We start from the raw sequence: 26,330 nt of genomic DNA on the forward strand, positions 1-26,330 counted from the left end.
CTGAAAATCATTATACTAGCAAGAGAGGTAAATATCCAAGCGACTTGCATCATTGAAGTCACAAAAAATCAAAGTTTTCAGGCCTTGGGCCCAGAAAGAGAAGGTGTTTGTGGGTAGGCATTTGACTTATACATATCTTAGCTACCAAGATTTTGATCAGATGTGTTGCTTCAATACAACCCACAAACACAGCATGTTTTGGCCTGCGTTAGGAGTATTATCTATAAATAATCACAATCTTTCATAAAGGGAGGCCATTTCAATACTGACACTGCCTCTTCCTGGGTTCTCTCCCAGGCCCCCAAGCCCACCCCCTACCCCACCCCACTTGGCTGCACTAAGAGGTAAGGTTGAGACTTAAAACATGCAAATGAAACAGATTTTAACATCCTATTCCAGCATTGCAGGGGGTTGAACTAGATGACCCTCGGGGTCCCTCCCAGCTCTACAATTCTATGGTCATGCAGTTGCTTAACAGGGGAGGATGCGGTTGGGCCCAGCCCGTTCCTGCTGATAGCCAGTCAGATGCTCAGCCGTGGTTAGCATAGCAGGAATTTCGAGTGCTTCATACCCACACCAGCAGAACTTGATCCCACTGAAAACTGTGCAGTAACATTTCAGCATAGGTGGTCATGGTAAGGCCAGCTCCTAGCACCCACAGGACTAAGGGGTTTGCTCAACTCAACACAATGCAATTCTGTTTCAAAAAGGGGATTCTGGAGAGTGAACAGAACTAGCTTGTCCCAGGTTTGTTTCTTTGGCCCGTCACAGGCTGTTAAGGGGTCTGAATTGTTGTGCAGAAGAAAGCTCCCATTTCTGCTCAGTCTACCTGTGCGACATGCCAAGTAGAAATGTTTGTATGTCGTCTACCTAATGATTAGACATTTTAGGCTCAAATTACCCCACTTTAGCACAGAGAAAGGAAACCTCTTATTAGGGAAAATAATAGCTTTTCACAAGCCCTGCCCCATCTAAAGAGTTGCATTATGCTGGCTGATTTGGGCACTCCTCTGCCTTATCCTAAGGGATATTTCCCATTTAAACACAGGACTGGATAGCTCAGTTGGTTAGAGAGCAGTACTGATAATGCCAAGCTTGCAGGTTCGATCCCTGTATGGGACAGCTCCATAGTCCTGCATTGCAGGGGATTGGACTAGGTGACCCTCAGAGTCCCTTCCAACTCTATGATTCTGTGACTTCAGTTCTCCATTCAGAGACACAGAGGGAGATCCTATGTCAATGAGAGAGATTTGTCCCATCTAGTGAAGTCCTTTTTTTCCAGATCACATTTTCTTGGCTCATACTTTCTTGATATGCACTTACATACCAAATTCCTTTGTTTGGAAAAGAAAAAACAGAAAAGAAAAGAGAGGCCTGTAAATCTCGACTATATCCTTTACGCTAGCTCCTGCTGCTGAGCTCTAATTCCCAGCCAGCACGGCCAATGGTCAGAGGTGATGGGAGCCGAGGTCTAGCAGCATCTAGAAGGCCACAAGTTCCCCATGCCTGTCCTTTTGGAAAAGATGTCTTCTTTCTGACCACAACTCTGGAGGCGAAGAAAAAGGAGGGAAGCGGGGAAAGCTGTGGTCCACACCTGGATTTGGCATTCCTGATGCCCCAATGCAATCTAGTACCAGTACCAGATGGGCCTCAGTCCGCACTTCCACTCGTCTCATGCCTAAAAAGCATAGGTCCAAGCAGTTTTGCCTTTGCCCAGCCTCTTTCCCCGGGAAAACCTGCGGTTTAGTGCAAAGCTGAAACAAATGGCAACCCATGGAGAACCCTGTTACAGACTGTTCCGACTCAATGCGAAAGCGCGGGTTTTCCTGGGAGAAAGCAGTCATGTTTGTCCTCGTTAGAGCACTGAAACTGTTCCCAGTGTGAAGGAACCACTTCTGCCTGGCTTGGCCCACAGGCCTTCCGCATACATACCTTCAGAGGTGAAGTGAGGGCCACAGTGGTAGCAGCGGCTACGCTGACTGTCACATCTCCCGGCATCGAAATTGGATCTGGAGATATGGACAAACTCCTGATCACAGCAGGGTCAGATGAGGGGCCACAGTTCTGCCATGCGAAGTTCTGGATCTGAAGGATTTAGAGGAGAAAATACGTTAAAATAAACGTGTGGCGCTTAAAGCAGAGGAAGGTACCCAGTCTGGCCCTTGTCATCACACTCAGCAAATAAAGCAAAGGTGAACCTAGTGGAAGATTCCAAAGCAGACTTTTGTGGGGATCTTCCAACCAGCAGACCTTGGTTAAGGGAAGCGGGAGTCCTATTTCAAACAATGTTCCGTGGACCTTGCATTCCTGTCTTCTGATAACACAAACAAGCTTCTACCTACCCAGGCGTCACAGTACTGGAAAACTTGGCAAAGCTGCACCAAGCAGACTATGCCATTGCCTTATGCCAGCCCCCATATACCGCAGGAAGTGGCTTAATTTGGCAAAAGTTGTACACCACTTAATCAAGGGGAGAAAACCTTACAAATAAAAAGGCATGAAACGTTAATTTTAAAATTGCAACAAAACCAGCAGATATAACAACATTCAAAATATAGATGAAACAACAAATTTTAAGACAAATGCACATACCGTAAAAAAAAATTGCATGGCTGGGCAGGCTTGCCCTTGGTGGTCTTTAATTCATTTCCCACCACTATTGGAAGGCTGTCCCCCCCCTTTTTTTTTGTCGGCAAGCATACCAATGATTCATGTTCATCTGCAGGCGATGGTGGCACTTTTAAGGTCACCTCAGGCGACTTCTGGTTCCTAGGCACTTCTGCTCTGTAATCAGCATGCAGCACACCTGGTGAGTATGCCTGCCGCCGAGACTCCAACTCATTCCCAGAAGTGCTTTTTTTGGAACTTGGGAGTTTCCCAACATTTGATTCAGCCGTTGAACAGGCTGGCTAGGCAGGGACAACTCCCCTTGGCCCCAACCCGTAAAACCACTGTCGTCTCAAAGGCACCTGCCTAGATTTTCCCAAGGATCTCTTTTGACGGAGTAGAGCACCAAAATCTTATTTCATCACACAGCACTCCAGGCCTCTACATGTTGAGAGCCGCGGCACTCCTCAGACACTCTGTGAAGCTCATGGTGTCCTGCCCACTGTCCTCCGTTTGGGGTACAGCCCAACTTCAATGATTCACCAACCTTGAGAAAGGCACGTATCCTTCTAAGGCTCCCCCATCCCATTTCTCAGAGATCAGACTCCCAACGTTTAATATTAAATAAGTGATATGGAAGTGTGTTTCAACAAATCCTCTCGTGAGGCTCTCGGCTGAGATTCACTTTGCTAAAAAGCTGCGGTCTAAGAGCAGGGGTGGGAATCCTGTGGCCCTCCAGAGGTTGTTGGATTCCCAAATCCCATCTGCCAGGATGGCCAATGGTCAGGGATGATGGGAGTTGGAGTCAAGGAGTTGGGCCACAGGTGAGGCACTGCTGGTCTAAAGTGTCCCTTGACCACCCACTTAGCCCAACAAGGACCAAAATACCAGGCAACCATATGCTACTGCAGCTTTGTGAATGAAAAGCCATGTTGCCATAACATGTCTAAGGCCGGGCATTATTTCTTGTTTTATCTGACAACATTTACAAACTGTTTCATCGCAAAACAAACTAACAAACCTCTGAGCAGTTTATAACAGCATAAAACAAAGCATGAAAATATATCTAAACCACTGAGCCTAGGGCTTGCCAATTGGAAGGTTGGTGGTTCGAATCGCCGCAACGGGGTGAGCTCCTGTTGCTCGGTCCCAGCTCCTGCCAACCTAGCAGTTCAAAAGCAAATCAAAGTGCAAGTAGATAAATAGGTACCACTCTGGCGGGAAGGTAAACGGTGTTGCCGTGCGCTGCTCTGATTTGCCAGAAGCGGCTTTGTCATGCTAACCACATGACCGGGAAGCTGTACGCCGGCTCCCTTGGCCAGATGAGCGAGATGAGCACCACAACCCCAGAGTCGTCCGCAACTAGACCTAACGGTCAGGGGTCCTTTACCTTTTTAAAGAAAAGGTTTAGGCATGCCAGTAACGTCTTCAGTGCAACACTGAAAAGAGGTTTCAGTTTTCTGCTGATGCAAATGGGGACTTCCAGAAACAATTTCCATGCGCCTCAAGAGTGGTCAATGCAGAGACTCTGGGTTACCATAGCTCAGTGGGTAGAGCATGAGACTCTTAATCGCAGGGCTGTGGGTTCGAATCCCACATTAGGCAAAAATATTCTTGCATTGCAGGGGGTTGGACTAGATGACCCTCGAGGTCCCTTCCAACTCTACAATTCTATGATAATTAGAACATCCAGAGCAAGGCAGCCATTGCGTGTTGAGCAATCAGCAAGAGTACAGTACACTACTTCAGAAAGTAGAAAAGAATTTGGCAGGATACTGGGACATCGGCTGATGTTCTCAAGTTCACTGTGGGTCCTGTTAAGCAGGCCTAGCTTTTGCCCTAAAGCAAGTAGAACTGCCAGGAGGGAAGGCATTCCAGAAGCAAGATAACTTTGGCTTTCTCCCATCCTGCTCAGATACATGCTCAGAACGTACAACCCTCCTCCCACATCAGCATGTCGACACAATTTGTTAGCCACAGTTACGCAATATACTTTGAAGTGATTGCTACAATTAGCTCTGTAACTGACTTCTGTGACTGGTTAAATGTGGACTATAGTGCTGGTTACAGCAATTATCTGAAATATTTTGGCAGTGAACAACACCCCACCCACCAATTCGATTGTCATTAGTCTGCCCTTGTAATTAAAGAACTACATTCCTCCTTCAAATATAATTTTTTTGAAAGGGTCTATTAAGAACTGAATAGCCATGACGTTTATAACTGGTTACATTTGACCAACCAGCTAACCTTTCATTTTGGTTCACAGATGGAAAAGGCTGTTTAACCATGGAACAGACTTCCTCAGAAGGTGGTGGACTCTCCTTCATTGAAGAAGAGGTTGGGTGGGCACCTGTCATGGATGCTTTAGTAGAGGTGTCTGCATTGCAGGGGGTTGAACTAGATGATTCTTGGGCATCTCTTCCAACTCTATAATTCTATGATTCTATGCTAGCTTCCCACAGGCATAAAGGTTTTGAAACGGAAGAAAGTTCCATTGTACAACAGCATGCCTGAATTCTGAAGTAGCACAGTTCCAGAAATGCTACGTTGCATTTCTGACAATGCAGATCAGCTCCAAATGTGACCCAAGAGGGAGGGGAAAACCTTAGGCACTATATTTTAGGAAAGGATGCAGCGGCTGGGAACAATTCCTTACCTGAAACCCAGGAGAGCCAGACAATGTGGGACGCAATGATCTGACTCAGTATGAGACAGCTTCCTATGTAGCCAGTATAGGAATTGAGTACACATAATTCTGTATGGCTCGTTTTGTATCATTTTTAAACCTATCACCATTTATTCTGGGTACTCTTTTAAAAATGATTATCATCTGTTTTTATGTTTGTAAATTGCCTTCGGACCCATGTGTAAGGTGATTCATAAACTAATAAAATATAAAAACAAACCATTCTAAACAGGAAAGTTTTGTCCCAAGGTTCAAATGTATTGGGAAGGTTGCTACGAAGCTGGAACTCAGCAGTAGCACAAAAAAAGTGGAAAGGGAGAGATATACAGTTAGGCTATGGAAGAAACACTTCTGCTTGTCATGTCCTCTACAAAATTTCTGTTTTCAGACATGGAACAAATGTGCTTAACAAAACAAAACAAGTTCCCCAGGTAGCAGGGGAACTCAAGGCGTAGAATGGAGAAGTGCTGTATTTCACATGTTCTGATTGCAAAAGAGCAGAGTTTCAGTTCTCAGCATCTACATATAAGCAGGTCCCAACCACCAGTGATCTAGTGAAGTGATCTAGAGGGCTGCAGGTTCCCCATTCTTGAGGTAGAAACTCTTATATTATACGTACAGTACAAAGTACTGAAACAGATAGAACCAATGGCTTGCTTCAGTATCTTATTGCTATAGAGAATCATAGAACTGTAGAGTCGGATAGGACCGCAACGGTCATTCAGTCCAACCCCCTGCAATGTACGTTTTGTCCAACATGGGGCTTGAACCCACGACCCTGAGATTACAAGTCTTATGCTCTACCAATTGAGCTATAATATTTGAGGATCAATATTGCAGTACGTTGCTTAGGTCACGTAGTGCCAAGAGAGACATCTAACTGCACTTGCGATCCCTAAAGGAGGAGGAGCAAGATGGCTCCTGAAGCAAGTTTCCTGTGAGCCTCAGCAGAGTGAGTAGGAGCTTTTAGAAACTGCACTTGCAACATCGTTTTCCTGCTTGAAATAAAATAGGAAGAAAGAGATCAGCATATTGAGCAATGGGAGGTTTGGGGCGTGTAGGTGAATTCTGATTCAAATCCACGTTCAATTGCAAAGCCTCGGGCATGTTCCTATTATCAACAGTTGTTACTATCCATGGGCTTGTCCACACTTGAGCATTACTCTGCTGTTAACTCCCCCCCCTCCAAATCCTACCCCACCAGTTTGAATTAGACCACAGAAGTCCACACCCACACATGTGAATTTGCATATGAGGAACAACTTTGTTCTTTTCCAATCATACCAGCGGGCTTTCCCTTTTGTGCTTGCGTTTGCCTTCAAATTTGTTGCTTCTATTAAGCCAGTTAAATACTGACAAGGCATGTGCACAGAGCCTTTTAAAAAAAATTCTCCACTCAAGAGGTTTGCAAAAGCACACCATCAGGCAACTTGTAAATTTGCTTGTACAGTTTTCATGCAAATCTGAGGGATCACACACACACCATAGCTGCCAAGTTATCCCTTTTTTTAAGGGATTTTGCCTTATGCTGAATAGGCTTCCTCGCGAGAAAAGGGAAAACTTGGCAGCTATGACACACACACACAAGAGGCTAAGCGCCTGACTCTCCATTACTGGCATGCTGGAAAAGAAATTAAAGTGATTGTAAATACTCAACACACCCTTTTCAGATTGCTGCCCAATATATCTGGTGATGTTTTTTAAATGTGATTTGCTTCTGCAGTTTTCTGGCTTTCTGCAAATCTGAGGGATCAAAAAGATCAGGAGCGCACCGCAAATAGTTATGACCACAGCTGCGGGGAAAATGAAAGCACTAAGGAAGCAAACCTGAATTTACAGGGAAAATAAAAAAAAATCCTTCAGTAGCACCTTAAAGACCAACTAAGTTTATATTTTGGTATGAGCTTTCGTGTGCATGCACACTTCTTCAGATACACTTCTTCAGATAATGCATCTTCAGGTGTATCTGAAGAAGTGTGCATGCACACGAAAGCTCATACCAAAATATAAACTTAGTTGGTCTTTAAGGTGCTACTGAAGGAATTTTTTTTATTTTGCTTCGACTCAGACCAACACAGCTACCTACCTGTAACCTGAATTTACAGGGGTAACCTGAATTTACAGGGGTTAAGTATTGAGACTGCTGTTCTTTGAGGGCAATGTCCTGTGGTCTGCGAATTAAATGGGAATGCGAACAGCTGCTAACCCACAGTAAAACCTGGTGCAAATAAGTCGTACTTTATAACTGTAATTACCTTACGTCTTGACTTGTACAAATCCACATGACCCAGGTGTAGCTTTGCAAGTAGCCATGTTCGCCTGGGTCAAGATGCTGCTGCTGCAATAATGGTTGATGGGCTTACCAAAGATCATTACCATCTGAAAACCTTCCAACCCAATAACTGGCTCTGATCCATCCCACATCAGGTAGGCAGATTGTAACAGATATTCCACCTGTCACTGGCAGCCACAGTATTATCCTGGCGGAGTCAAGCAGGCCCAATTAGAGCTCCACTTATTATTCTTGGACTATGTTATGCAAACCTATTAATGCCACACCATCACTCTGATGAGCATGTAACACTTATCCAATTAACACTTATCTAATTCACTTTCCGTTAAGTGGCAAGCATTAGCTGAAACACTAAACCCAGCATATGCAGAGTCATTGTGGCTGCCTATGGAAACAGAAGTTGAAGGACTGAATCCTAGCACGGTACCCCGAACGTCATCTAGTCCAACCCTGTGCAATGCCACTAAAGCATCCCTGACAGATGTCCAGCTAACGGCCTCTTAAAAACCTCCAAGGAAGGACAATCCACCACCTTCTGCAGAGAGTCCATTCCACCGTTGAACAGCACCTTGAAAGATCATGCCATAATAAATTTATTAATCTTTAAGGTGCCACAAAACTCTTAACTGTGTTGCTAGAGCTTCATTAATTATACTGACTTTTGGAAGGGGATAGTTATCAATGCAGACAGCAACAGAGAGGCTAAAGGAAGCAGGCAGCGTCAACTGTGAGAACAGCCTCCCGCCACATGGAATGAGAAGAGTTTAAGTGTTTTCCACATGCAAATGCATCTGTGTGCAGAAATGCACTCATAGCCTGAAAGAGAAAGCAATTTTATGAAGCGCTTTGCAAGGCACACACTTCTGCTGAAGCAAATTTCGGCACCGAGAAATATGTTGAAGCAGAGATTGCTGACATTGTGCTCTCCAGATATTGGAGTGCAGCTGCAATTGGCCCAGGCCATAATGGCCAAAGGTTGGGGATAAGGGGTGTTGCAGTCCATCCAGCAACATCTGGAGGGAGCTATGCTGGCTAGCCCTGCAATAATGGGCCATCCTAGCAGAGGTGTGTGTGACTCACCAGTGCCAAGATGGGTACCACCAGTGTGCAAACATTCAAGACATGCCCCCCACCCAAATATTTCTCATTTAACGACGACACCCCCATCCCACACTCCCTTTAATAATAATTTTATTAGTTTTCAATTACAATCCAATAATAGCCCCATTATAACAATACCAATTTATAATACAATACCAATCGTTCAAATCCCAAATTATATAATTTAAATAAAGTTGCCCCCCAAGTGCTAGATTTAATTATTTTCTTTATTTCTGTGTTCCAAAATCTTATTAATTTCAATTATTATTTCATTTCTATACCACTTTATATATTTTAGAAAAATCTACACGGTTCACAGCATATTAAACATCAATGAAACAATGCAGAATCAAACATTTCTGAAGAAAGTCAAAGCAACACAGTTAACAGGGAACCAAAATACCATCTCAAAAGATTTCAAAATAAAACACTACAAAGGAGGTCAGCTACAGAATACATATTTAACACGAAGTTAACAAAAATATATATTAAACATTTCAAAATAAAACACTGCGAACTGAAGTCAAATATAAAATGCACATTTAAGACAGCATACAGTAATTAACAATAAAATATTATAAGCATGACACGGCTGTTTGGCTGGAATAATAATAATAATAATACATTTTTATTTATACCCCGCCCTCCCCAGTCAAAACCGGGCTCAGGGCGGCTGACACAAATAAAATTACAATAAGACGTAATAGAAAGAAAAACAATTGATTAGAATACGGGTTAAAATACAGTTTAAATTTAAAATTTTTAAATGCAGCCTCATTTTAAAGTAGCCCAAATCGAAACCTTATGGGAGGAAAACATAGGGGTCAGACTGAGTCCAGCCCAAAGGCCAGGCGGAACAGCTCCGTCTTGCAGGCCTTGCAGAAAGATGTCAAATCCCGCAGGGCCCTGGTCTCCTGTGAAAGAGCGTTCCACCAAGTTGGGGCCAGTACTGAAAAGGCCCTGGCCCTAGTTGAGACCAATCTAACCACCTTATGGCTTGGGCCACAATAATAATCCCTCATACAACTGCAATATTAATAACTTCTATTCGTGTTGACACATTAACTGATTTATAAAACCGCAAGGGAGGAACTAAGAACTACATCCTTGTTCTTCCTGTGTGCGGCAATGATTCTGTCCCTGGTGTTTCTTCCATCCCGCACTCCCCCACCCCGCAAGAGATGCCGAGCAGCTGGCCCCTTACCTTGGTGAGCCTCAGGGGCCAGTGTTTGTCCAGCACGGCGAACCGCTGCTGGGGAGGGCCGCCGACCACAGCTGGCCACATCTGCAGGGCGCACAGCGCCAGCGAGAGCACCAAAGCGGGCATTTCTGGGGCTGCTCCGGAACGCAGGAAGGCGAGGCTGAAACTGAACGCAGCGCAAAGGAGACCGAGGAAGCGAGGCGAGCAGGCAGATCACAAGCGCGGAAAGGGCGGGTGCAAAACGAGACGCTGGACTTTAGCTGCTCAGCAGCCGGAGACAGCAAGCACCTGACGCCGTCAAGGAGAGGCTTGCTCAGTTCAAGTGCCGGCTTGTCCTTCCCCCCGCAGGCACTAGACACACAGGTTCCCCTCCTTCATCGCATTTAAAGAGGGACCCCCCCTCCTCAAGATCAGGCACCGGGAAATTATCACCCAGCATGCCCTTGATGGAGGGAAGCGGCTCTGCCCTCTGCTGGGATGGAAGGCGCATTTCCTCCAGATTACGCAGGAATGGGAGAGGAGGAGGACGCAGGCGCTTCTATTCACGCGCAGACCGTGATTCATTTATAAAATAGAAGGTCGGGATCAGGCATTCGAGGGCATCCCATCCTTCTCTCATCCCATCTGTGGCTTGGCTAGTGACTGAGCGATGAAGCCAAGGCCCTTTGCACGTGCACAAAAGCATCTTGTGTAGCCATAAATTCCAGAGCTTAAGAAATAGTTTTGTGGGGAGAGAGAGAGAGCCCTGTTCAAATTAAGTGGTACTTATAAACGGGAACTTCAGGTTTGACCCACTTTGGGGGAATGATTTTTATTTATTTTTCAGTTTGAGGTTCCAAGGGTTGTTGGTTATAATTCATTTGTTAATAATATTGCTACACTTCTGTACACATTTACCTGGAAGTAAATCCCATTAAAATCAGTGGGACTTCCTTCTGATGCAACATGTATAGGAATGCAATGTAAATATATAATGGCAGATGAATGCAGATAACCCAAATTACAAACAATCATAATTTACTTAAAGTTCATTGAAAAGATGCATACATTGTCATTTTGTTGAATGATAAGGTAGTGTATGCAAGATGTTTTTTTGTTTCAGAGTAGAGATAAATAAAAATAAAAAACCCATCAAGCTAAGAAACAACTCAAATGAAAATCATGAAGGAAGCTGAGTAATGTGCTTCATTCACTTGAATTCGCAATATCTTAATTTCTTAAAGGATAATATATCTGGCTGATGAAAACTAAAGCATCTGCTGTTTGGATGCTGAGCAGGTTTAGCTCCACCGCATCACAAATTCCAGTCATTCACTTTTATGGGAGGAAGTAAAGATGCATCTGCTCAGGCCTCAGGGCCACCATCCCTTTGGGGGCTAAATCTGCCTGCATCCTCTGGTAAATGCCTCTCTCTGCCTTGGTGACTGGGTAAGGTGGGAGACAGAGGCCAACACCACCTGGGGAGCCACACCTTTCCCCATCCCTGCCACAGGTGGGCTGCTGTTGCTGATGGCAACTGTTGACAGGGAAGGGTGGGAAGCCATTCAGTAACCTCTGGGCCAAGGGTACATGTGTACGTGGTATGTGTGTGCGTTGTATACTGCCAAGAGGCAAGCCCATAAGGGTTCAGCATAAGTAGGTCGTGTGAGAGAACTGAGTAGGATTGTTTTATTTTTTGAGGCAGAGAGCTATGTTAACTGGTTGGGCCAAAATAAACTCTTCAGCTACCTGAGAGGCCCAAATGGACTACTAATCAGGGCCAGTTTCCCACTTAAGTTGAACTTGCTTTTTAATATTCTATTGAGAGCTGCCCAGAGTGGCTGGGGGAACCCAGCCAGATGGGTGGGGTATAGATGAATTATTATTATTAATAATAATAATAATAATAATAATAATAATAATAATAATAATTCTTTGGCCTGAGATCTTTGCCTTGGGCAGGAGTGGCCCATCTGGTTTCAACACCTGCCTTCCCGCTCCAAAGCTTCACTTACCAGGGCCATAAGACAATGGCTTCCGGCAAGTTCTCGCAAGATCGCGCGGGAGTTTCATGAGATCTCACGAGAGTTCCACATGATTTTGCTGGAAGCTGCTGCCCTAGCCATCAGAGCAGGATTCCACCACCCAAAGCGTCTGCCTCAGTCTACCGCATGAGCAAATAATTAATTAACCCCTGTGCTGCAAACTCTGAAACTTGTGACAAAAGAGGCAACACGTAGACCAATGAATGATAAAGGCATGAATACATAAATTCATAAAGCATAACAACAAAGCATGGTGCAAAACCACTCAGTCTACTGCATGGGCAGGCTGGCCCTGGCCTTGGGCAGCTGTAAACAATAAACAGCCGAGTTATTAGAATAAATGTTCTATGTGTTGCTGTTCTCACATATTCAACAGAGAGGAGGGCTCTGTACCAATGCCTAAATTGCAGGTGCCTGGAGGGGGGGGCAGCTCAGCCCCCTCACCTTTTGCTTCATTCTCCTTTGCTCCTATTTTAGAAGGCAACAGGAGCAGGCATTTATTTGGCTAAAACCACAGGTGCATGGATTTAATTTAGCCCCCAGACAAACATGCACACTTTTTCTCCCACAGCGGCTACCTAAGTCTGCCTCATGGGTGGCCCTGCAGGCAAGGATCTCCCAGCCCTACCTGCATGCAACTTCTGCATGCAAAGCAGATGCTGTACCACTGAACTTAATTCACTTTTCTCCTCCCCACTTTTATATTCAGTTGGAGAACTGGGGAGCCTAGGAAACTGTAGAAGAGACTCTGTTGACGTCTCTACTTTCTAGTTATGCTGAATATTCCAATGTAATACACCATAGATGTGGGGAACCTTTGGTGCTCCAGATGCAGAACCTCAGTTAGTTAAGTATTTCATTGATTTACTTGGTTGGGGGGGCAGCTGCTCCCCCTGCCCCATGCTGATGTAAGTTGTAGTTCAGCAATATTTGGAGGGTTTCGCATGTGCCATAGAGATTAGAGTGCAGAAGCAGAATGGGGGAGAACCAGGTTCAAATCCCAGATCAGTGATGCACCTCAATAGGTGACTTGGACCAAATTGTCATCTCTCACCCTATATAGCTGTGGAGAGGATAAATCGAGAGTGGGGCATCGTGTACTTGACCTTGAGCTCCTTGGAGGAAAGGTAGAATATAAATTTCACACATACCCCTAGAAATTTAGCAAAAGCAGAAGACAAAAATCATGGCAGGAAGCCACCAAAAAACCCTAAAGAAACCCTCAAAATCTGTTTACTGTGCACAAATGATGGATAGGCAGGATAGGGGTTGTGGACTGGCCCATTACTTTCTCTACTGGGCTGGATGAGTTTCTCCAATGCTGTTGTTACATTCCATACCTACCAGGTCAAAGTCACAGGTCATTACTGCTCGGTATATAAGGAAAGAATGAACAGAAGACTTACAAAAAGAAAATTATTTAAATGTGTGTCCTGCTTTCTCCACCCCAAAAGAAAAACTGAAAGTGGCTTATAGCAAATGAAATATGCAAACCATAAAACCAAATCCACAAAAAGCATTAAACAACAACCATCAGAAAATATTATCTTTCATAAATGACAGGTGAGCTAGACCAACACATCTTCTGAGAAAATGAGATGCCATTATGCAACTGTATGGCGCACATGAATCAGGTGTGGAACTTACACACAGCTCCCCCCCCCCCTCAGGGCACATACATTTAACCAAAGCGTTGTTTGCACTACCTGGAAAAGATGTGTTAAGGTTTTATTATGTGTGGAAGTCTCTGGGAAACCAGTGTGAGCTGCGTCTTTTGGGTGTGCAGACCACATGAGACTGAAGCAATCTTTTGATGATGTACTAAAAGGAGGGAGGGGGTGGATATATGATATTAACATGGAAAATGTCCTGTTTAACCCACACTCTAGGTGTAACTTATTGCTATTGCACGCACACTACTGACTCAGCCAGCCTCTTATCCAATCATTGCCATGCCACCGCCACTCAACTCTTATCCTCATCTCACATATTCAACCTCTCGACCATGTTGGAGATCCGGTTTTATTTTATTTTTTATTTTTCTTTCTGCTTCAGTTTATTTGGTCTAAAGACCATAAACATCAAAGGCAGCATACAGTTTTTGAGATAGCCATAGCAGAGAGAGAGAGAGAGAGAGAGAGAAGAGAGAGAGAGAGAGAGAGAGAGAGAGAGAGAGAGAGAGAGAGAGAATTATATACATGCACACAAATTGTGCATTTTAGAATATGTGTATTGCAAAATCCATGAGCAATCAGAAGTGAGATACACCAAAGGGGTCCACATTCTGTCTCTCAGGCCCAGCACCACAAATTCAGTCAAAGGGTTATCCAGATTCCTGGCAAAGATGGTGGAACTCTTATGAATGACAGTGACTCCCCACACCACTGCCCATCCTCACCTTAGGATTGCTCCTTTAAAACATAAAATGCACTACACATAACTTTGCAGCTAAAATTCCACTGTTAGCTTTGTGCATTAAACTTAAAAGTGTAAGTCTACAATACTACCCACTTTCCTGAGATTAAGCCTTATTAAGCTTGAGACTTCTGAGAAGTTATGTATGTACAATTGTACCTTAGTTCTCGAACGCCTTGGTACTTGTACATTTTGGCTTGGCTCCTGAATGCCGAAAACCCAGGAGTACCTACGGTAAGTGTTCCGGTTTACGAACATTTTCCAGAAGTCCGGCACGGCTTCCGCTTGACAGGAAGCTCCTGCAGCCAATCAGAAGCCGCGCCTTGGTTTTGAAATGTTTCAGAAGTTGAACGGACTTCCAGAATGGATTACATACAAGAACCAAGGTACAACTGTATGTCAGTTGCTTTATTTGTCAATAACATCTGGAATGCTCCTGCATTAGATAAATCTGGGGTGGTCAACCTGTGGTTCAGATGCTACTGAACTGCAGCTCTCATCATCCCCGACCATTGGCCATGCACTGGCTGCGGCTGATGGGAACTGGAGTCCAACAACATCTGGATGACCCCACAGGTTTCCCCACTCCGAGATAAAGGACTGTCTTGTTGACACCTAATCATGCAGTGCATGAGTCAAAGAGATGTTAAGCTTTGCATAGTTTATTGTCCCTACCAGAAGAGTACTAAATCATCCTGCAATTGTGCTCGAAAGGGGAAGGGAGGGAGGGAGCATGTCTCTCCAGGACCTTGGAGGTGCAAAAGTCATCTGAAGAGCTATTACTCTCCTTCTTTAAACCACATTTGCTGGCTACACGAGAGGGAGCATCTGGAAGGTCAAGGAGGGCACGAGAACGCTTGGCTATTTTTAGCAGGCCTGGGTTTGCAACAGCCTTATTTAGCAGTCAGGCTGAACGAGAGTCGGAGTGTCCATATATCACTCTGTGTGAGAGAAAGTTTGCAGAGGACTGAGACAATGAGATGTAGTAGTCACGGAACATATTGCTTCCTTTCGCACCAGCCAGGCAATGACAACTGCTTCTTCCCTTATCCTCTACAAAGGCTTAAAGGGAGGAAATAAATAGTGTATCTCCTACCGGCCCTTCCCTCTCTCCCTTCTGGGGAGGCACGATCTTTTCATTTTCTTGGTATCAGCAGAGGAGAGAATTCCCCTGCCATGGGTTGATTTGCACTGCCAAGCTCTGGTCCCTGCTGGGCTTGAGAAATACCAGGGAAGCAGTGGGCCGGCCAAGCCTAATCCTCAAAGTTATCATAACAGTGTACATACGCCCAGCATCAGCCAATACATTTGCTGACAAATGCCATAGCTGGCTGCCAGATGGAGCCACTGCTGGCTGCCTAGATTGAGCTCCTGGTTACACTGACTCAATACAGTGGTACCTCGGTTTAAGTACACAATTGGTTCCGGAAGTCTGTACTTAACCTGAAGCGTTCTTAACCTGAAGCGAACTTTCCCATTGATAATAATGGAAAGTGGATTAATCCGTTCCAGACAGGTCCGCAGAGTACTTAAACTGAAAATACTCAAACCGAGGCGTACTTAAACCGAGGTATGACTGTAGACAGAAGTTGGGCAGGAAGCCTTGCATCCAAAGCTGGGCTAAAATACAGGATTGTATTCAGCAAATTAGAATTAATAGGCATGGCTAACTTGAGTGTCAGTGGGTCTGCTCTGAGCAAAAGTGAGTGGGAGAGGGAAACCCATACAGTTCTCGTACTATAACAGAAAGCCTTCCTGTTCTATGTGATTATCAGAGAGGCCTTCTCTTCTGCTAGAGAAAATTCCACCAACTGCTCCAGCCTTCTGCAACCTAGTGCCCTGATGTTTTTGACTAGAACTCCCATCAGCCCCAACCAGCACAAGCTGATGGGAACTGTAGTCCGAAATATTTAGAGGGCACCAAGTTGAGGACAGCTGAGCTATTCTATGTAGAGGAGGGATGGGACACCTTTGGTTCTGCAGATAATGGATTTCCCAACTCCTATCAGCCCGACACTCTAACCACTGCTGGTCCATAGATCTGAAATTGCCATGCATTCCTGTATTTGCAGCGGCTTGCAAGCTATTTGGGACAGACTCTGGTGGAGAGAATGATGATCTGTTTAACACAGGCATAAGGAGTAGGTGTTATGTACCTCTTTCTATGAGCTTTATACGAAAAAGAGGTAAATTTGATTTAACAGCCCCTATCAATTGTCCTTTGAGTATTTTCTAGAGATATGTGACTTGCTTACATGCTTAATATACATTCCAGAGTTTTATGTCGGCATTAAAAGATAACATGTATGGTCATTAAAAGATAGCATATACCTGGAATAATAGTTATCATCATCTGTATCTTGATTTTATTTTTATTTTATTTTTTAAAAAGGAGATCTAAAGAGCACAAACAAAACTGGTGGAAAGTATTGTTAAAGAGAAAATAACCAAGCACATAGAAGAACAAATCTTGCTGAAGGAGAGACATCATGGCTTTAACATTTTTATTTAAATAAATAAATAATTTAATTATTTATTTAAATGTATTTCATAATTAATTGGTTATTTTGTATACTTTCTTATATCCATAGATCTCAGGACAGTTCACAACATAAAATCACAATATAAAAAACACAAAAGACATAAGAAAAACAAACACAACCCCCTGTTTCACAAACCTGTTACATTTCTTAGAGTGTATCAACAAGCATGGAGATAGTGTTCAGATTGACATACTGTAATGTACTTGGATCACAGATTGTGTTTCAACAATCAAGCCCTCTTCTCAGGGAACTCTGGGAAATGTAGCTCTCTGAAGGGAATAAGGGTCTCCTAACAACTCTCAACAACCTTAAAGAACTACGGTTCCCAGGATTCTTTGGCAGAAGGCATGACTGCATAAATTGGAATGGTACTGCTTTAAACGTTGAGCATAGATGGGGGCTGAATTCAAGGGTACTTCAGCCTTCAAATGCAAAGAGAAAAGGGTGAGAACATGTCAGTGGTGGACCTGGGCACCTCAAATTTCAGTGGTGCCCTGTGTGGTGCCAAAATCCGGCACCCTCCCCCACCTCTCGCCTTCCGTTGGATGTCATAGTTGTGGTGCCCCAGAAGCTCCGTGCTGGGTGCGACCAGTCGCACTCCCCTAGGTCCCACTTTGAAGAAGGAACTGTCTAGAATGCAATTATATATAGCCCCCAAAGAAAACATGAATACTGGACTGTGTCAAGGACAGGGGAAGTCAGCTAGAGGAACAAGTAACTAGAAGCTTTTCATATCAGTGATAAGGTTCTCGTGGCAGCAGACCAGTTGCCTAAAGATAAAATTGTGAGAACTGCCCCTTAGTGGAGCCTATTGACATTGGACAAGGACAAAACGCTTTTTGATATTATCCCTCGCAGTAGTCCAATTCTTCTCAGGTTAAATTGTCGACTAGGATAAGAGCCACTGCATACATTACAGAAAAGTAAAGTTCCGTTTTGTACATTTTCCAGTGAACACTAGTGTGTGGACGACAGGGCCGTGCCTGAAAATAATGAAAATAACAAAGTTGTGGGTTTGAGGGGTCAGTCTAGATCACGGGTGTCAAACACAAGGCCCGGGGGCCAAATCCGGCCCGCCAGACCTCATCATGTGGCCCGCCGAGTGCCCCAGCCAGCGGGACCCAGCAGCAGGACCTTGCTGCTGAAGTGCCGCGCCGACAAAGCGCCGACAAACAGCTGGGGCCGGGGGGGTAGAAAGGCAGCCAGAGCAGCGCTGCGTGGAGAACCCCGAGCCACAGCAGGAGAAGGAGGAGGCAGCTTGCCGGGTCAGCGCCCGGCAACGCCGCACGGAGAGTCCCGAGCCTCTGCGACGCAGCAGTGCTCTGTAGCACTTTGAATCCTCCTCCTCCTGTCATGGCTCGGCGCCTGGAAACGGCTGCTGCTGCTGGAGCACAGACAAAGCACCCAGCAGCGCCGCGTGGAGGAGGAGAAGGAGGATTCAAAGTGCTACGGAGCACTGCTGCGTCCCAGGGGCTCGGGACTCTCCGCACGGCGCTGCCGGGCACCGACCTGGCAAGCCACCGCCTCCTCCACCTCTTGCCTCACCTCCTCCTGCCGCAGCTCAGCCTCATGAACGTGAGCTCAGCAGCGGCTCAGCCTCATGAACGTGCAACTCTGAGGCTTTATGCACTTCTCCTAAAACGGACACCCGCTGCCTCACGCTGCACGGGAAATGCTTTTTGCCCCTGGGTCCCTACGCGCTCTTTTCTGGCGCTGAATCAAGGCGGCGACCCCCCCCTTCCCTTTCTTTCTTCCTCTCTCTCGTTCTTATTCTTTCTTTCCCTCTCCTTCCTTCCTTCTTTATCTCTCTGTCTTCTCTCCCTCTTTCTTTTTCTTTCTTTATTCCTTCTTTTCTACTCTTCTTTCTCTCACCTCTTTCCTTCCTCTCTCCCTCCTGCTCCCTCTTTTCTTTCTTTCTTTCTTCCTTACTTCCTTCCTTTCTTTCTTCCGTCCTTCCCATCTTTCTTCCTCTCCCTCATTCTTATTCTTTCTTTCCCTCTACTTCCTTCCTTCTTTCTCCCTTTCAGTCTTCTCTCCCTCTTCTTTTTCTTTCCTTCTTTATTCCCTTCCTTATTTCCTACTCTTCTTTCTCTCCCCTCTTTCCTTCCTTCCTCTCTCCCTCCCACTCCCTCTTTTCTTCCTTCCTTCCTTCCTCCCTCCCCTCCCCTCCCTCTCCCTCTCCTCAGAAACATAGGATGCTGCTTTATACTTCTAGCCCTTAAACCCTGGAACCAGGAGAGCAGCTCCAGTGAGTCAACCTCAGCCAGTCCCTTTGGTGAAGGGTGGTGGCTCACTGGCAGAACATCTGCCCTGCATGCAGAAGGACCCCAGCATCTCCAGGTACTAGTAGCTCTGCAAAGGTCCTGCATGAAACCCTAGAGAGCCTCCACCACCCAGTGCAGTTACCAAAAATCATTTTTCAATAAATTGTACAATAATTGTACATTTGAATATCTACTTGCCATTATTCTGACTATGTTTCTGCTTTCAGAGCTAGTTATTACTTACATTATTACAAAAAACAGTAATAATTGAATGCAGTGACAATAATTTATGATAATAAAGAGTGGACACATAGTCCTACAGATACAACCGGCCCTTTGAGGGTGACCAAACTGCTGATGCGGCCCCCAATGAATTTGAGTTTGACACCCCTGGTCTAGATGATGCCCTTAGTCCCAGTGCTTTTTTTCTGGGGGCATGCAGGGGTTTGCATACCCCTAAACATTTTGTGAATCTAAGTTTGGCCTCATTGAGGGGCAGCATTTCAATATGAGTAGGAAAATGAGAATACCCCTAAACATTTTTTTGGGGGGGGGAGTACTGTTTGGCCCCTTCCAATTCTTGGTGTCCTGTGTACCCAGTGAGTGTTAGACTCTAATAGAGGACTCATTTCATTGTCAAGTAAAACTACCTCGGCGATGCCAAGTGTTAATGCAGGTGTCTCCCTTTTTAAAAGAACACAGCTGCTCACTCCCTGTTTCTACCGCTTTCAGTCTCCAGCAAAGTTGCTTATTGTTTTCCCTACTGGGGACAAAGTGTTACATTTGTTATTGCAGTCCACGTTCAGTTTTACTTGCTGCTGACTCTAACGAAACATCCCAGCCTTGACGCTTATTGCATAGGAAGCATGCTTAGGACTGCAGTTTTCAATGAGCAGCGATGTCCCCATTTGGTGTGGCTTAAAGTGGCTTCCACTTCTCCTGACCACTCTGCCCAAGAGCCTGGCTCTTTCCTTTGAATCATTTCCGGGTGGTAAGCAATGGAGAAAGAGCATCACAAGTCACCACTTCTGGAAAAAACACCACACAGCAGGTACAGGAATGCAGCAGCTTGACCGTGACAGGTGGGTGAAACGAATTATTCCAATTCCAGAGGAAACAGCTTGGAAGGAACTTTTCCCAGCCCATATAGAAATGCACTTCCATTTTCTATCCAGCAGGTGGGGCCCCAAACTCCAGAGTGCTCAAGCAGCTGGCTTAGCAGCTTCAGGCTGCTCATGGTGTACACATTGCAGAGTAGTTTGACAGATAAGAATCAGGTCCCATGAAGGTTTGCAGTGTCACTACCTGCTCCACCAATGCCTGGCAGCCACATCTGGGTGACTGCAGCACAACTAAATTGCTTGGGGCTGCCAGAGGACTCCTATTTTGAAGGGCATCTATGCTGCTGAATATAAAAGTAAAAAGGTAAATGACCCCTGGACGGTTAAGTCCAGTCAAAGGCGACTATGGGGTTGTGGCACTCATCTCACTTCAGGCCAAGGGAGCCAAGGGTTGTCTTTAGACAGCTTTCTGGATCATGCGGCCAGCATGACTAAACCACTTCTGGCGCAACAGAACACCATGACGGAAACCAGAAAGCACAGAAATACTGTTTACCTTCCCGCCACAGTGGTACCTATTTATCTACTTGCACTGGTGTGCTTTCAAACTGCTAGGTTGGCAGGAGCTGGGATAGAGCAACGGGAGATCACTCTGTCAAGGGGATTTGAACCTACGTAGGGGAGTCCATCTCCACAAACCGAAGCATAGATTCAACTGAGCATGGAAGTGACAAGTGACACTGGCAACAAAAGGTTGCCTTGTTTCCACACCTTGCTCCTAACTGAAGTGCTCTTGAAATGTCTGCCTCCATCTTGCCATACTTTTGAACAAAGTGGAACTCTGGTAGTTATTATATACTTGCATTCTTAACTGGGCTGCTACCCCTGCTTGCTCTGCTTGACAATCCCCCTACCTGCCAAGCCCCTTTCCTCTGCACCCGGCTAACCCCTTCTCCCTTTATACTCCCCATCCCCTCTCAGCTTGTCCCAAACCACCACCCCTCCCTCATAACTTGGTCCAACTCCTTTTAAAGGAGGCACTTCAGAGAGCCCAAGTGCCTTCCGAAGTGCCCCCCCCTTAAGCAGCTCTCCTGGGCCACCTGCCTCCCACACTGCTTGCTTGCTCACCTGCCTGCCTCTCTGCCAGTCTGTCATCATGTTGGAGTTGCCTGTTGGCAGCCATGCAAAATGCAACATGACAACAGACTTACAATTTTATTATAGAGCAGGACATCACATTCCTATAGTTAATAACACACACAAAGCCATTATTTCAGCACTTTATTTAACTAACAGAAATTGTATATCACTTAATTATAATAAAACCTCTAAAAGGGGTTTTACTAGAGTTATACTTAAAGTTATTAAGGGAAACAGTTGTAAAATAAAAAACCCTTACAAAGATCATTAAAATGAGCAGTAAAGGTATCTGGGCAGTCTTGCCTAAACATTACCCATTCATCTAACTGATACTTCGTATTACTTCAAACACAAGAGCCCCCCATTATTTTTGAAATTCTGATCTGACATCCTTTGTATGTTTAGGTCTGGGGTTCCCAAGGTGGTGCCAATGGGCACCACAACACCCTCAGATTACAATCTTTATTTTTATTTATTTATTAAATGAGTATTTGCATCTTTGGGGATTGTTTGCTTGGGAGTAGGTTGCCTATTTTTTTGTGGGGAGGGTCTTGCTTTTTAGTTTATGTCTTATTCATTTTTTGTCTGACCATCACTAGTTTTTCCTCTGCGTGTGACATGGCGATTTTGTGCTGCCCATGAGAGTTCCTTAGATTCTCAAATGTTCCCCAAATGGTTGGACACCCCTGCTTTAAGCAGTAGCACTCGAGGCCCAGAGCTGGTTCATTGTGCAGTTTACATATCAAGTGTCATGCTAGAAGCTGCAGCGGCTTTTCCAGGATACTCGCATTGTGTTTGCTTCCTGCTATTCAGGTTTGGCACACCAAGGCCAGACTGAAATTGTGGGGCACTGCTAACAAGACATGCCCTAAGTTTGAATATCTGCTTGTTAAGCTGGGGGAGTTCAAGAGGCATGCCAATGCCCCTCAGATGCAGGATCCAAGATAGGGTGGAGAGGAAAGGAGGAGGCAGAGGCAGCAGGAAGTAGCTCTTCCTCTGAAAGAGGCTTCCTCCTTCCACCTTCCCAGAAATCATATATATAAACAAGGAAGTCAGGTGCTGTATTATGGTCAATGTGGTGGGACTGATCATTGGCCATTGTTGTTGTTGTTGTTGACATTTATATACCACCTTTGCCTTCCAAGGCTCTCAGGGTGGTGGGCACGGTCCTCCTCCTCCCCGTTTCAACCTCACAACAACCCTGTGAGGTAGGTCAGGCTAAGAGATGTTGCCTGGCCCAAGGTCATCCAGTGAGCTTCATGGCTGAGTGTGGATTAGAATTCTACTCTCCCAGGTCCTAGTCCAACACTCTAACCATTGCACCACACGAAAGGAATCACACCCTGCAATAAGAGTGCCAGGGAAGGTGAATTGCATGGGATATCCTCAAAGAGCGATGCTAACTGGAGCGCTGCAACATTTTGTTGGAAGTCGCACTTGTAGGAGCCTGCTCTCAATCCAGGTGAACCTCGCAGGCAAAGGCATGTGTGAAGAGGGAGAATAAAGTGGAGGTCTGTTGCTCTCCTTGGCCCAGACGGTATTTGTACCAGAAGTCTTGGAGAACCTAAGAACTTAAGAAAAGCCTGCAGGATCAGGCCAATGGCCCATCCTGTTCCGACAGTGGCCAGCCAGATGCCTCTTGTGGGAGAAGGAACAGGCTCAGAATATCTCTGAAAAGCAGTGCACTTGCCTCAATAGCCATTTTATGGATGGACACCAAAAGCCCCCAGTTTCCATGCTTTTGGATACAGCCAGCGAGCTGAATGAACTAGATCTCTGCCGCAAAGACCCTTTGCTGCATATTAGGATATATCCCAGGCACCAGGCACCATGCAAATGTGGATGCCTCTGTAATTATTTACAGCCAGCTAGTTTAACAGATTTTTTTTCCTTCCAAGGAGGAGGCAACGAACGTGTCCATTTATCTAGATTCCTCCCGGCCAGGCATTTGCCTTTCTTCTTACTGAGGGAAGGGTCTTAAGGGATGTAACCGAATCTCGCCCAGGGCCCCCGATTTAAATGGCAACATTTTAAAAACAAACATGTGCTGTAACTGAAGTCTGTAACCACAACACTCCCTGCCATGCTGCTGCCCAGAAAGCAGGAAGCCCGCCCTATCAACATATCCGAAAAGGTTATCGTATTACAGCTAATACTGGGCTGCTCTGAGGGAAAGGAGACGGCACGGCTGAGGAACAGCCAAAACCACAACATGCCGCAAAACCCGCTGCCCTTAAATCCAGACGGAAAACACCACACAAGTGGGAAAGAGGAATGTATGTACCTGTGCAATGTTGCTGGGTTTGAGCAAGGCTGTCAGCCACTATTTGTGTGTGTTTGGGCTGCAGAGGTTTGGGATTCTGTAGCTGTAATCCTATAGCTCTTTACCTGGGATTAAGCTCCATTAAACTCAACAGGATTTACTTCTGAGCAGACACACGCATAGTATAGCGCTGTAACTGTACACGCTTTGCAGCTGAGGGCCCACTTTAAAAAAAGATGCCAGGCATATGCAACTCCAAATGCATATATTCCACCAACCCACTCTGAAAGTGTGACATCACCTTCTTGGGCTTTTAAGGAAAGGCAAGATACAAATCGAAGAAGAAGAAACTCCAGTTAGCTCACTCGGTTAGAATGTGGTGCTGATCATGCCAAGGTTGCAGGTTTGATCCCCATATGGGCTACCTGCATATTCCTGCATTGCAGAGAGTTGGACTCCATGACTCTTGGATTGACCATTCCAACTCGATGAAATCACAGACAGTGTGGTGTAATGGTTAGAATGTCACATTCCCTACCCAACCCCTACCCAACCATGAAACACATAGGCCTAGTATTATCTGTGGCTCCTCCCCCCTTTTTTTCTTTTGCATTGGTGGGGTGTTTTAATTTAGCTTAACAAAAACAAACAAACAGAATTGTCTTTTTAGATCGTTCTTTTTATGCCGGTTTTAATTTAATTGTGTTTGTATTTTCCTTAAAATATTATAAGTCTCTTTGAGATGCCATGGCAAAACAAGAAAAGCTCATAAAATTTTCTTGTTGTCGTCGTCTGCCTGCCTGCCTGCCTGCCTGCCTGCCTGTTTGGCTGTAAGTTGCCCCAGGCAAGATAAAGTGACTGACATATGTAATTGATATGATATGATTTTAGAGCGTGGTGCTGATAAGGCATGGTTGCAGGTTCTATCCCCATATGGGACAGCTAGATATTCCTCCATTGCAGTGGGTTGGACTAGAACAGGCATCCCCAAACTCGGCCATCCAGATGTTTCGGGACTACAATTCCCATCATTCCTGACCACTGGTCCTGTTGGCTAGGGCTGGTGGGAATTGTAGTCCCAAAACATCTGGAGGGCCAAGTTTGGGGATGCCTGGACTACAATGATTCTCAGAATCCCTTCTAACTCTACAATTTTATGATTCGATGATTCAATAATTATTCTTCTTCTTTGGAGATGGAATAGCCCCCTGCGTCTCGGACTCCCTCTTGCGGCCTCGTATAATCAACAACCGCCGGTGCTTCTCTTAACTCTCCCGCAGCTGGAGTTTTATCTAGTTTCTCTTTCTTCTTTTTTTGTAAGGGAACCATTCAAAGGGGCATCTCTTCGGAGACTTACGGCGCGCGACGGTCTCCGCATGAAGTTCATGCAGGCTGTTGTCAGGTTCACTTTCGGGGTCTTGTCGTCGGAGGAGGCAGCGCGCGGGATGAGGGAGACCTCCCCGTCCCGCGGCGGCGGCGGCTCTTAACCCCTGGGATTCCGCGGAGAGCTTTCCCCGCGCCGCGCTCCGAGAGGGATGGGCTGCAAGGGGAGCAAAATGGGCTGCTGCGAATCGGGAAGAAAGGTAACGCCGGGGGGGACGGGGAGTCGCGAAGTTTTTTAAGGGGAGGCGAAGTTTTGTCTTTGACAGGCACCGGGAGGGGAACGAAAGGGCAGCGGGTCTGGCGCGCTAGACACCCCGCATCTAATCAGTGAGCGGGTCAGAGCGGGGAGAGAGACTTTTAGCCTGCAACGTCCGGGCAAGGAAGAGAGAGAGAGAGGAAGGAAGGAGCAGTTAGCAACCGAGCCACCGTGCTCGACGGCCCCGGAGACAAGGCTCCTTGCGTGGGAGGAAAAGTTAGAGACGCTAACCTACCCGCCCCCCGCAAAAAAAGAAGCAAATCGGAGGAGCCAAGCTGGAGGCCAGCGGTCACTAAAGTCCTTCCTTTGGGAAGGGGGGCGGCTGGGGAGGCGCGTTGCCCTCCAGCCGCTTCCAAACAAAGAGATTTCTTCCGAAGTATAATCTGAAAGGGAGGGGGGCGCGGGTCAACTTTGGGAACGCGCGATTGGCTGGAAGGAGTGTGGGGGATTTTCGTACCTGGGGAGGGGAGGGGGGCTGTGAAGTGTCTGTAGACCCGGGTTGCCGCAGTTCGACTAGCGTGTACACGTGGGGCATGCTCAAACTGGCGTCACGTTCACGTGTGAACGATCTCGTTCTCTGGCTTTTCCCTGGGGGGTGGAAGGGTGGAGGTTGGGTATGCAAAGCTGCCACAGAGGAGAAAGCATTTGTTTTGGTTCTTGCTTTTATTATGAATTTTGTGTTTTTTTTATCTTGTATGTGGTGAGCCCCCTGAGATCTCCAGATGAAGCGCGGTAACCAAATAATATTATAATTAATTAATTAATTAATTAATTAGTAGGTGATGACGCAGGGGAAGTAGGCCACACTATTTATGCAGGAATGAATGCCATGGTCCTGCAGGTTGGCTGACACTAGACCCTGGGGTGGGGTGGGGTGGGGTGGTGGTAGTAATTCTGGATCAAGTGATCGGGGTTAAAACGTGGGTCGTGTATCCTAAATCGCTTCTGGTTGCCGAGGTCATATGCTGAGTTTCTGAAAACTCGAAAAGTTACGTGTGGTCTTCCCAAAGCATCTGCCTGTAATTCTCAAGGGTCGCCCCTGGCAAGTGCTAGATCCCACGTCTTTAAAAGGGAGTGCATTCCATGAAAG

The 26,330-nt window shown here is 45.8% G+C and overlaps 2 protein-coding genes across 3 annotated transcripts in view; one reads left to right on the forward strand and one right to left on the reverse strand.

The window, feature by feature from the left end:
* The window catches only part of GM2A (ganglioside GM2 activator), a 36,008-nt gene that overhangs the window by 8,530 nt on the left and 1,148 nt on the right, over positions 1 to 26,330 (reverse strand). The window contains exons 1-2 of one of the 2 annotated variants that reach the window (XM_035105697.2): positions 9,895 to 10,301; positions 1,933 to 2,085 (exon numbers count right to left, since the gene is read on the reverse strand). In XM_035105697.2, coding sequence (XP_034961588.1) covers positions 1,933 to 2,085; positions 9,895 to 10,017 — 276 coding nt within the window. In that variant the 5' untranslated portion in view covers positions 10,018 to 10,301. Of the gene's footprint in view, positions 1 to 1,932; positions 2,086 to 9,894; positions 10,302 to 26,330 lie in introns of those variants that run through there. The other variant, XM_060271630.1, reaches the window with a different exon arrangement.
* CCDC69 (coiled-coil domain containing 69) overlaps positions 24,955 to 26,330 on the forward strand; it is a 32,096-nt gene continuing 30,720 nt past the window's right edge. The window contains exon 1 of the mRNA XM_035105696.2: positions 24,955 to 25,184. Within this exon, the coding sequence (XP_034961587.2) occupies positions 25,137 to 25,184 (48 nt within the window). The 5' untranslated portion in view covers positions 24,955 to 25,136. The remainder of the gene's footprint in view (positions 25,185 to 26,330) is intronic.

The sequence above is a fragment of the Zootoca vivipara genome, chromosome 2 (genome assembly GCF_963506605.1).
Source record: "Zootoca vivipara chromosome 2, rZooViv1.1, whole genome shotgun sequence".
Classification (NCBI taxonomy): Eukaryota; Metazoa; Chordata; class Lepidosauria; order Squamata; family Lacertidae; genus Zootoca; species Zootoca vivipara.